Source organism: Rutilus rutilus (genome assembly GCF_951802725.1).
Source record: "Rutilus rutilus genome assembly, chromosome: 19".
Taxonomy (NCBI): Eukaryota; Metazoa; Chordata; class Actinopteri; order Cypriniformes; family Leuciscidae; genus Rutilus; species Rutilus rutilus.
In genome coordinates this window covers 5,762,594-5,775,924 of record NC_140232.1, presented here as the reverse complement: position 1 = coordinate 5,775,924, position 13,331 = coordinate 5,762,594, and the positions used below count along the sequence as shown (strand labels likewise).

The 13,331-nt window shown below is 39.6% G+C and overlaps 1 protein-coding gene across 1 annotated transcript in view; it reads right to left on the bottom strand.

Moving 5' to 3' along the window:
* Positions 1–13,331, bottom strand: part of bin3 (bridging integrator 3) — a 62,448-nt gene that overhangs the window by 23,400 nt on the left and 25,717 nt on the right. Inside the window, exons 5-6 of the mRNA XM_084389276.1 lie at positions 10,946–11,082; positions 2,781–2,821 (exon numbers count right to left, since the gene is read on the bottom strand). Of these exons, the coding sequence (XP_084245402.1) occupies positions 2,781–2,821; positions 10,946–11,082 (178 nt within the window). The remainder of the gene's footprint in view (positions 1–2,780; positions 2,822–10,945; positions 11,083–13,331) is intronic.

Genomic DNA, 13,331 nt, shown 5'->3' with positions numbered 1-13,331 from the left:
TTTCACACACACACACACACACACACACACACACACACACACACACACACACACACACACACACACACACACACACACACACACACACACACACACACACACACACACACACACACACACACACACACACACACACACACACACACACACACACACACACACACACACACACACACACACACACACACACACACACACACACACACACACACACACACACACACACACACACACACGACAGCTGTACGGCTTTCACCAGAGTGGATAGAGACCAAACCCTCTTTGTGGTGAATGGTTAAGTAATAAAAAACAAATATAATTATTTCTTACATAATTGAACACAAATCCGCACATCCTTTAGGAACGAAAGTAGAGCAATAACTTCCTCCAAGAATCCTCACACACACACACACACACACACACACACACACAGAGGCGTTTGTTAGGAGTGTCTCCTCTTCCTCGTCTCTCGTTAAGGCCTGCTTCCTGTTCCGGCTCCTCCCACGAGAGGACGAGGCATGGAATAGCACTCATGGGGGCGAGAGAGGAGTGGAGGGGCGGACAGCCAAATAAACTTTTCTCCAGACACACTCTTTCATTCAGGACAGACCTGCAGCCGTCAGACCACGTCTCGTATAACGCTCTGCTCTTTTAATGCGCGCAGCTGAGAGGAAGTCTGGCGACCTGAAAGAGAGTCATTAACACACCTTCGACATATTTATTAATTGCGTCAGCCTGGCTGTAGTTGTTTTATGCAATAAACATATCAGTTCCGACTGAAATAGAACAACCGCAGATTTTTTCCACCGAGGACACGCAAATTGATTCCAGGTGTTTAAAGACAATAACATAATCCCAGCCAGCATTCATAACTAACTTAAGATCACGCATATATGGACAGTCAATGCAACTGTGATTCAAACGGCATAATGTATTCCAGGACAGATGTTCAGTGGAAGATAATGTCTCATTTGGAAAATATTTGATGTTCGACATTCCAATGGAATAAAAAAAAAAGATTAAAACAATGACAGACAAAACAGCTTTGCTCTAAATCGTGAGCTGCCTCACTGTCTACTCCCTACATAGGCAGCACACTTACCCAAACGAAAGCACACGTGGCAGCGATTTCACACCTGACACAGAACGCTTTATTCATTAGACTTAACACAATGCCCACCAGACGCGAGGTGATGCTGCAACATGAGATAAAAGCGCATCTTTTCCACGCTAATCAAGAGTTTCTGTCCAACGAGTGACAAGGGATTCTGTATTTCAGGATGTGTTCACACTTGCAATTCAGTTCTCTTGGTTCTTTTTGTCCGGACCAAAAAAAGATACATTAAGTGCTATGCTGTGTGAACTCAATGCTGTGTGCTGGGCTAAATGAGACGGAGGCCTGCATTTACCTGTACTGGGTGACAAGAAGAACCAGATATTCTTGAGCTTTCTGTCCCTTTTTAGGGTCGCATCTTGTGACATCAGGTCCTGTTTTTGGTTCATTAAGATGTCGTTGGTCCATGTTGCATCGAACCACACCTGAAAAGGTGGTTCTCGGCCCGCTTGTTCGGATCGCAGCGTTCGCACTAATTAAACTGAATCACACTTACAGAGAAATCACACCAGAGTTCGTATCAATCGAAACAAACCTGCCAAATGTGAACACACCCTTAGAAACAGTTTCCATTTGTCTGATGTCACGGCTGTAACAACAACAAACTATGACAATAATGTACTCATTATGTTGGAAAAATGCAGTCTGAGTTTGTATATCATTTTATGTGCACTTTATAACCATACTGAAAAAAACAATGGAAAATTTACCTCAGATCTCACAAATAAATGAAAGGAAACCAGAAAGTTCAAACTGTGAACTCAAGGGTATTCTATGACAAATATTGTATCAGTCACTCTGTAATAATATTAATAATGTTAAAATGCAGTGTGTTTGCAGAGAGACTCGCCCTTACACTCTTCTGATTGGTTGTGATTTTTTGATTGATTTTGTCGGATCTCATAGTGGTGTGGACAGACAAATTGCTTGTTTCTGGAATCTTATCGCATCACGTCTGGTTAAGACTCAGTGTAACTCAGAATTGAGCCTAGTTTGATGTTCTCGTGTCACTAAGCTAACGATGCCATGCTCTAAAAAGCAAAAACAAATAATAAAAAAATAGGTGACAAACACATCTTGAAGCTCATGTGAGAAGTGACGTCCTCTGCACTTCCGCTTATGTCAACCGATATATCGCCAAGGCCAATATATTGGCTTTTTTTTAAATCATCACCATCGTTGATAAGGTTTGCTGTTTGTTTGATAAAAGTCGTGCCATCGGTCACCAAAAAAACTATACAGGTCGACCATTATTAATGTCAAGTGTACACTCGACCCTCTTGTGAATGTGTATCCGGCAATGGTTTATAGTTAAATAAGTGTAAACTATAATTTTTTTGTTATTGTTGTTGATGTTTTGTTTTGTTTTGACACACGGCTCCGCTTCAGAAGAGATTGATTCATCCGCTGGATTACCATCATGATGGCTGTATGTGATTTTTGGAGTTGCAACATTCAGTTGCATTATATGGGCTCACAGAGATGGATTATTTTTCTAAAAATCTTTGTGTTAATCAGAAGAAGAAAGACTCATATATCTTGGATGGCATCAGGGTAAAAGAGTAAATGATGAGAGAATTACAAAAATTTGGTGGAGCATCGCTTTGATCTGCAGTCTAAATAGCCAGTGTACTATTTTTCGGTAAAAAGCAAAAAGAGCACTCACTTTTTCAAAGGGTCGATGACAGTCTTCTGAATCTGATTGACCTGCATAGAGAGAAAACCAAAACAAAAAACAAACACATTAGCTGAAAAAGATGAATCGCTAACAGCTGAATGACAACCATCAAAATAAATTACATTGATCATTACGGTCGAACACAACAAAATCTAAATAAATAAAAAACTGACATCCAAAAAAAACTTCTCAGTGAAGCTAATTGGCAACAGGATATGACATGACCCCCACGTTTAGAAGATCAACAGCTGACGCCCCTTCCCTATCAATGAGAAGTATGGAGGAAAAGTTTGTGACGTTGTTTCTTTATTGTGCTCCTGGCCTGAGGAAAGCAGCGAAAAAGACGTGAATATTAATCGAGCAGTGAATACAAAAGGCTGGAATCGTCGAGGGACGGCACATGAAAGCGCAGCCCCGACTGGAGTTGAAATCGCTGAAGAGGGTGGGCCGCCGTACAAGATGAAAGTTCTTTGCAAACAAACATTTTTAACAATAACAGTTTATATATTCCCCTCGTTCCACCATGTGGTGTCAGGGCTGGAGAGGAGAAGAGAAGAGGAGGGGGAGGAAGAGGAGAGGAGGGAAGGGGGGTGTTTGAGTTAAATGGGTGTAAACCAACGTCGCATTGCCACCTCAAGCCCCAAACCAACAAAGTCTTAAAAGTTGCCACACAATTAAAATCTTAAACTTGCAAAACATCATTTACATTGCAGATCTGAGATGTCAATAGGATGTGGTTGGCTGACAGAATGCTAACCTAACCTGGCAAACAATGCAAGAGGAGAGCAAACAGGGAACGTTAAACCCCGAGCACAAGTTGACAGGCCCATCAGAGGGTTGTAGCTTATGGAGCTAATCAACAACTCACTCGCTATTGAGAGCAGAGTCAGTCACTGAGAGCAAATAAAACTCGACCCCAGAACACAACGATTCATTAAAGACGAGCTAGCCTTCTTTCAAATGACTACTTTAATACACAAGAATAGCCTGAACAAATAGAGAATAGCCTAAAATATAAGAGTTCTGAGTGGTGGCAAGACAAAATGCCTTATTAATAAAAGACATACATAAATAGACCCAATTTACTTTCTTAATAAATGTTTCTGGTCTTAACATATTATTGTAAACTTAGGGTTAAGTTATAGTTGGACATTAACCCCTAACCTAAGCTTACAGTAATTTGATAAGGCCAGAAACATTTATTAAGAAAGTAAATGAATACATTTATTAATTATTTATTTATAAATAGGTTTAGGGTTGATGTACAATTACAACTAACCCTAACTATAAATAAATAATTATTAATTGACCCAATTTACGTTCTTAATAAATATATCTGGTTTTACACTTAGTTGTAAATCAAGCCTAAACCTAACAAACAAACAAACAAACAAACAAACAAACAAACAAACAAACAAACAAACAAACAAACAAACAAACAAATAAATAAATGTTTCTGGTCTTAAAATAAATGATTGTAAACTTAGGATTAGCAGTAGTTGTACATTGAGCCTAAAAGGGTTAGGGTTAACCCTAAAATAAATAAATAAAATTTACTTCTTAATGTATTATTGTAGACCATAAACTTTATTGAAAATCCTAACAAAAAAAACAATCATAGATAAAAATAAATTCAGTGAAATAAATTTGCTCAAACATGCTTTTCATTGACACTGTTGTATTCTAGGTAGGAAAGTGTACTAACTTTATTAAGACCAAAATTGCTTGGTATGGTGGAATGGGTGTGAAAACCGCTAAATTATTTTAATGCAATAAATATTTAAACAATATCATAGTTTAAAAATATATATTTTATATTTTCAGGCGTTTGAAAAGTAAATGAAAGCATCTCTTTTTACTGTAATCGCCGTATTAATAAAACCTACATAAATAAACGTTGACATCAGTTAACCTCTGTCGTGAGTTGCCCGCGTAAGATGAAGAAACAACCAAATATAGATAAAACATTACATTCAGGGATTTATTTCTCAGCTGACAAAGGCGATAGTACATCGAAATGGAACGGAGATATGCAGTAGATGGTGGGAATGATGGGGAAGTATATCCATATGATGAGAGAACAGCCTGAGGAAAAGACACTCCAGTGAGAGTGTGTGTGTGTGTGTGAATCAGGGGCCAGAGATCAACCGCACACACAATACATAACACCCAAAAATACATACAATGCATACAAACCCTGGAAAAATCGATATACCTCCTCACCATCATGGCTGCTAGTTATTAAACATTAAAGTCTCTAGAGCCTTAAAGCTGCTAAAACATGACTTAAAAATACCCGGTGAAGGCCTAAAATGAAGCTACACTTATTATCATAACATTCTCCTGCCTATTTGTATCCACCCCGGGGCAATCCATCTTACCCTCGACTGAGAGCTAAGACAACGGCTTAGTTATCTTTATATAACACAAATATGATTTGCTTGGCTACCGTGACAAAACCTCCCAATCTGAAGAACGGGGGGAGTTTTTGCAGGTTCGCTATGTGATTCATGGAAGTCTTATTAACCATTCAAGCATCCTAAGGAGGGAAATTCACACCAGCACACTGCAAAATGCAGAGCTGAAAAATCAGCTGTGCTAACATCTCCAGTCGCCCACGGATAGAGCGCCGTTCGCCTGCCAAGTGCCCATACAGTAGAGTATGAGAAAACGGTGCTCAGGCGAAGAGGAGAGCGCTGCGGAAAGCATTTGGCTTTGGTGAATCTGACAGAGGGGTCAGCGGAGAGCAAGGATATTTGCATCAGGCTTCAATCTGCTATTTCTGAGATCTGCCGAGCTGCGGATTGCATTACAGCTAGAGGCACTCGTGGTGTATCTCACACTGCATCCACGACGTGTTTGACTGATCAACTACTGTTGGCTTTGATTATCAGCTGACGGCGACCACATTCAAAAGAATATGGAGTAAATGACTGTAAATCTCATCAGGACAACAAAAGAATATATCTGTATTATGTAAATGGGGGATCATGTAGATAGATTGATGAACAAAATAAGATTTTAGGAACACAAAAGGTACTCATAAAGTCGCATGATAGCCGAGACTGAAATTGATGTCATTATTCACAGGTAATCTTCCTTTCTAGTGAGCCGTTAACACGAGAACGCTGAATCCGGGAATAAAACTAGAAAGCAAATCCGTCTAATTTGTGAGTATCGATCAGCCAGTTTGTTAAAATGACCTGGTTTCATTGGTTGTGGAATTAACAGCTGACTGGAAGAAAGATTATCAGTGAATAACAACTTAAATTTCGGTCTGTTTCTCACACAAAGCTGCAATATAATTTCACTGGACTTGGAAAACAGAAAAAAAAAAAAAATCTGATTAACTACTTTTATGGTGATTTATGGTGATGATGCTGCATTTTATTGTAGATTATTGGTCACTATGAACCAGGAATTTATTTAATTTTTGGCACAGAAGAAATTGTGTGGGTTTGGATTTGCATGAAGGATAAAAGTCAATGACAACAGCATTTTCCTTTTTTAGGCATACTAACCCTCTCAAGATTCTCATAAAGAGCACACCAAGAAATCTGAATGATTGACAAGACATGCTAATGCACTGGGTTACATATTCGATCTTAGAACAGATAAAAGGTGTAAAAAAAAAACCCAGTGTATTTCCCCTAAAAGTCATAATTAGCCTACAGTAAAAGTCTGAAAATAGTAAATAGCTGAGCTTTGAATGGTCAGCAGAATGTGTCAAAGTAGAAATCGTGCATCATGTTATAATGCTTGCTTTGAGCATCATGTTATACCTCTTCGCGCTGGGAGCAGTGGTTTCACCCCACAGAGCTCAATGCATTGGGAGTGTTGGCGCGAGTCACGTGAAGGACCCAGTTTCCAGGGCGGAGGTTGAAGGCGATAGACCAGAGAAGACGAGCGCTACTCTTCTGACATGCAGTCAGCGCTGAGCGTATCGCTTGAGGGCTCTTAACCACTTTCAAAAGAAAGGACTGACTCCAATGTGGGGAAATGAGAGGAGAAAAAGACAACGATCAGCATCAGCAGGAAACAGAAGATAGCAACGCAGAGATGGGACTCATTTGAAGATGCATGTGCACGCTGAGTGTGGAAGGGCGTGGGGTCTGCTGTGAGAAAAACTTACTCATACCCAATCTGCTGGAGGGAAGACAGAACGTACTTCTGCCAAAGTCAGAAACGCAACTATTTTTCTCGGCCAAAAGTAGAAAATAAACACGGGTTAGAAGGTGTTGCACGGCAGAAATGAAGTTGGTCTATGGTTCATTTTTGAGATGTACAAAAGAGAGATGAAATTATACATAAACATTAACCAACTTTGCTTCATATGGTCACATGGATGACAATTGGGAAGACAAACAAAGTGAGTTATTTGGGGGGAGAAGGATTGCACAGGTATTTTAACTATGGGTGAAATTTTGTAGGCAAAAAAGGTTCACTGGTTCAAGGTTCAAGGTTCAATGTATGAAGCACAGCTCACACCAAAGTCATTTTCTAACAAAGCAGATTTCTATTAGCCAATCATTCAGGAAATCATTTGGCCTAATCCTCATGCAAAATTACACTGATTATTTCGCTGTGAACATTTGCACACAACAGTAAATGTGACTGCACCTTAAGACTCATTGTTCTAGTCTTGCTGTTTTTAAGCTTCTCACGCCATGAGCGCTGTGGTAAACTCTGGGTCAAGTTAAGAACAATCTCTGAGGGTGGTTTGAAATAGTCTGTAATCATTTGGATGGATATCCAAAGTTTGTAGGTTTAAAGCCATAAAATGCTTGAGTCATCACCACTGTCCCCTTAAACATATGACACTTAACCCTGGATGTTCTTAAATGGGTCCTATTACGCTATTTTACAAAGTCTTGACTAGATGGGGTGTACTAGAATATGCTTTCTTGCTTGATTGTTCAATAAACACATTATTTTTCCCTCCACTCTCCCCAGTCTGGGCCAAACGTGCCGCTTCGTTGAGGTTTCGATGAAGCTCCTCCTTCCGAAACACAAAATGTGCTGTGATTGGTTAGCTGGCCCAGTGGGCTGTGATTGGCAGCGTGTGTTCCGGAAATGTCCCGCCCCTTACCATAACCGCGAGCTCTACTCAGATGCAAATATTAAGGATGCGTAAATTTCAAACTAATTCAAGCCTGCTTCAGAATTAAGAATGTTAACAAACAAGAGGATCGTCCAGAACGGATTTCATGTACAGATTTTGCAAGCATGGATTTCACAGGACGCTTCAGAGTGGTATGTTTTTTTAGTTTTTTTTACAATTTTCTTGTACATTTTAGATGCAACGTTAATACACCATTTAATCATAATATTTGTCAGAAAAATATGGTTATACAAAGAGCACCGTAATGTAGGCGACTACTGCAGCAAGCCTAACTATGTCCCTTTAGAGGCTCCTTAGAATGCGTTTTGAATTTTCCATGCATTTCCGAATTCACATTTAGGCTTCGGGCACATCCCTAGTTGAGGGAGTGTAAATGTGAGCTTGGGGATGTGTGCGGACATAAATGTTTTGTATAATTTGATCATGCTTTTAGTTACCAATACAAGTGCAGTACACACAAACATATTTTACCATAATGAAATCCAATCTGCAGAATTCCACTGATTTCCCCCCCACAATTAGTACAGAAATATGGAAAGGTAAAAAGTGTACAGATTCTGTGTGGGCCTAGAGGTGAGTGAGCCAGATCTAGTGGCGGCAATATACGCTTAAAACATAAACATGTCTCACATTCACTTGCTTATTATGCAAATAAGTATCACTGCCTAATAAGAAGCAGCTTACAAAGCCCAAATACTTCTGGTCGAAGTGGGGGCGGAGCATATGATATTTAAAGATGGTAAAAAGTAACTTTTTCCTCATTAAAAAGTTTTAGCCCCAATGAAATGAATAGTACTTAAGGAAAAAGTTAACTTACATGAGATTACAGTCATATCATATATTTTACATGGAGCGGGTCGCCTCATGGGAGCATACATTTTGAGATCAGCTGAATATTAATCGGTACTGGACACTTCCGTTAATGAAATAAACATCATAGCTGACTGCAAATACTGAGACAACCGTATCGATAACTGAAAATATGTGTGTGTGTGATGCTGCATTCACATAACTAGGTGTCAGTATAAGCCTAATACCAATTGTGGCCAACACAATGTGAACAAAAATAATAATGAGCGCACCAAAGCGGTCATTGGCTGTATCTGATTAAGGTGTTAAAGTCTGCTGGAAAACGGCCCTCAGGATCAAAGTTCAAAAGGTGTGATGTGGTATTTGAGGATATTTCACAGCTGTGATTATTGGTTGGTCAGACTTTGTGCTGAGAGCCAGATCAGCACTAGCCTGTCCCAAAAAAAACTAAAACATACAATGGAAAAACGCCACAAACCCACGACTGGCATTTCCACCTCAGGCTAAAATAAAATAAACCTGTCAGCTGAACCAAGCACTTTCAAAATACATTCTGAGATAAATGGGAATGACAAGATATACAAACCATTTATAATTTAACATAATTCTTTTCATAAGATTCATAATTCAGATGAAGCGTTTTTTATCTGATTGTATCGGCTATCCTAAGCCCAATCCTTTATTTTCCGTCAACTGTCACACAGGTGTTGTGTAGAAGGTGACGGTATGCACCTTCCAAGTGGGTTTGCCACAGTGTTGCCAAGTCCGTGGTTTTCCAGCAGAACTGGGCTACTTTTAAGTTGTTTTTTTAGTAATCTTTTTTCCACGGGTTGATTTCCTCCCCCGTACGCACGATTCCAGCGCTCCAACCTCCCCAAAACACTCCCCAGATGAACAAAATCAGTGGAGAATTCGGCCTCCCAATGAAGAAAATCGCATTGGGCTACTTTTGACTGGCCAATGGGCTACTTTTGTTGCATAGACCTGGCAACCCTGTGGTTTGCCAATCGCCATTAAAAGGAAAAGAAGAAGCTCAAATGTGCGTGACTCGTTAGAATCAGTGATGTCTGTTGCAGCGTGCCACACACGCACACTCGAGCTTCTATGTTAAGCATGTTTGATGGGTACTTTTAGTCTGGCTATCACCAGACCAAGCTCAATCTTTTAAGATTGAAAATTGGTCTGGGGATTCCACTCTGTATTTTCTACTGCACAAGAGGCGTGATCAACGGGCATAGCTCAAATGACTCTGTATGCAATTGGATAGTCCTTCAACCAATCAGACCAAAGATCCAGGTGACGTACTTTTGCAGCGAAAACTCCAGGCAGGAAACGTGTTGGTTTGGAGCATTGATCAGCGGTTTGCAGAAGCACCAATGGCATCGAGCAATTTTTGCAGGTTGTGCACAAAAAAACCCCCCATAAAAGTGAGTGGTATTTACACCCACTCGAGCGATTTGTTTGCTAAACTAAAGAAGCCAGTGAGCATCACCGAGAGGTTAAAAGGAATTGGATTGGATTAAACCCGCCAATAACGTGCCAGGTGAATAAGCCAGTTTTGTGATTGGTCCCCGCAAATTTGTAAGGGAAGCAGGATAGAAGAATGTACAGGTTTCAAATCGCCTGGGTTTACCCAGTCTAGGGTACTTTTGTATCACTCAAAAGTAATTTATTTACGGTTTATTTTTATCTCCAATCAGACTATCTGAACCGGTTTTGCCATAACACGTTGCTATGGGTTGCGTCTTGCTTCGGACTGACAGACTGGCATTCTGGCACCGCAAGCTTCATATGCTTTCTAATCATATCCATATATTTTTTCAATTTCTCTGCTTATAAAATGCAAGTTTATATCAGTAGTCCCATATTCATAATTGACCACACAGTCTATTTAAAAGCTCTACCACTGTAGCAGATGTTTGCATCTACCACTGTCTTATAAATAATGCAGGCCTATAAATTTAATTACTGTAACAACTGTTATGTTGAAATTACTCTGTACTGATAGATGCCCCCCCCTTTTATCATCTGAGCCCCTACCCCTGTATACAATGGATTGATTTTAATAACTTTAATGTACTTGAAGTGTGCACCAAGCACTAGGAAAATACAAGTATCGTATCAGGACTTGGTACTGGCAGATACTCACTATTAAATGACTCGGATCGGAGGCACAAAAATCTTGATCGGGAAACATTGTTCTTTTTCAACGAAATCTCACCTTCTCCTGATTGAACGCATCCATTCTCTTCATGGCTGTATCCAGAGCGTTCATGGATTCAAGGAAAGCCTGATCCTGCTCACACAACGGATTACCCAACAAGTCCCCTGAGATCTTCACTCCTGCTTTAGACATTGCTGGAAAACAAACAAAACCAGTTAGCATTTATCCTAAAAACAAAAGGAATGGCCACAACAGCAGAAACGGTCCATTTTTCCCCCCATCGGCGGGACTTAATGTCATCTACAAACAGAATAATGATTACTGGTTTAAAAAGATCAGCAGTCACCATCTGCAAAGGTGGCAAGTACTTAAGAGTGCTAAGTGGTTTAAAACATTCAAACATATGGCAAAATGGGACTCTTGTTTATTTGTACACTAAACCCTGAATAACATAATATAATGATGATACTATTATTGTCGTGGGGTTGCAGAAATACTATCGACTATTATTATTATTATTACATTAATTATAACAATAATGATATTATTATGATATATGATTATTTTTGTGTTTACAAAATTAATGTGTATCATAGTTCTCAAATTAAAAATGGAAGACATCCATATTCATCATACAGGGACCGAAATGAAGAAACTTTCCCCTTCTTTCTTGACTTTGCCCCAATTATCTGAAGTAAATCAAGTCTTTCCTGTGTTTGGGCTGTGGGGTGTCGAGGGCTGGATGTTTTATCTGGCTTCCTGCCTCGTGTGCGTCTGATCTGGATTGACGCTGACGTGCTCATCTGATCAGCATTCTGATTTTAAGCAGCTCTGGCAAAGAAGGCGACGGACTGTAATTGGCGTTGGCACTATTGAGGCATCACTACACGATCAGAGCTCTTTAGTGAATATTCATCATCTGTCAACTCTCTAACGACCCCTTCCAACCTGCGTGGAACAAAGTTGTGGAGCGGCGCTGGAAATCTTTGTTCTTTTTGTTCTGGTTTGCCTGGCATCTTACAGATTCGAAATATCTCTGACCTGCCGATACGCATGGGAAGCATTTCAATATACTTTTGTTAACTTATAGACAAAGGGTCCATGTCTGTTGATACGTAACATGCACATACACCGCTGATGTGCCTCCATGTGGTGAAGGCAGAGGTGTCAAATGTATTCACATTCATTACTCAGGTAGAAGTATAGATACTAGGGTTTAAAAAGACTTCCGTAGAAGTTGAAGTATCAACTCAAGCTTTTTACTCAAGTGAAAGTATACGATTTCTCCCTCGCTTACCGCATCTAGGTTTCCTTCGGAGGAGTTTTGGCGCTTCGCACAACCAAATGTGACTACAGCCTCTCACAAGTTAGAAAGACACCACAACGCCAATCAGTTTAGCGATGTGTATTCAGGAGGAGGCACATTTTGTTTCCATCTGATTGACATTCAGCAAAATGTGGTTCCTTGTCATATCTAGGCCTGCACAGAGTTGGAATTCAACAGAAAACTTTAAGTTCTATTCGAATTCTGTGGAAATCGGCATTCACTTCTTGACCTTTACATGTTCATTATTAAACATGTCGACACGTTCCAAGGAATGTTTCAGGTTCAAAACAGGCATTTGTGGAATTATACCTGCCTGATTCATTCAGAAACACTCAAATTGTTTCCAAAGTATAACCTCGGGTTTAAACATTACACAAGTCTGTATGAGACAAGGCCTTGACTATGTAAAGTTTCACTGCCATGACAACATAAATGATAAAACCGGTAAACCTGGTAACTTTCACACAATATGCAGTGATACCGGAAAAGGACATGTCATAACTGTCCGTAAAGCACCATTTACTCCACACACACACACACACACATGGAATTAAAGACTGGAATACACTGCAAAACGTTTGCCCCGATTTGCAGTCTGGACGTTAGTTAGCTGAAATCAGAAATTCGTAGTGTGTGATGGGAACACACTCTGATTATTTAGCTTTAGACGATGATTCCATCCAGTCAGAGGATATTAATCATGTCTGATATTTTGAGCTGATTATAGTTCTATAATCAGCTCAAAATATCAGACATGATTAATATCCTATAATTTGTCATTAATCTCCTAGCAACAATGTGCACATTTTCATGTGAGTTTATTGAGTTTGAAATGACTTGAAAGTCTAGAAGTTTGTGATCCTCAGTCGTTAAGTGTATGATGTCCAGTTTCTCCAGACGCTAATCTAAATAGAAAAATGTGGGTTTTCTTTTTACACAGGGTCTCTGCAGAGTGTTTAATATCAAACTGAAGACTGTTTAAGACCTGCACAAATAAAAATACTACCACATGTCTCTACAGTCAAACCCATACAATTTCAATCTGGGTTTACTGAATCCAAGACATCATAATAATGCTATCAACGACCCAAGGTGTAATACTAAATAATAAAAAAA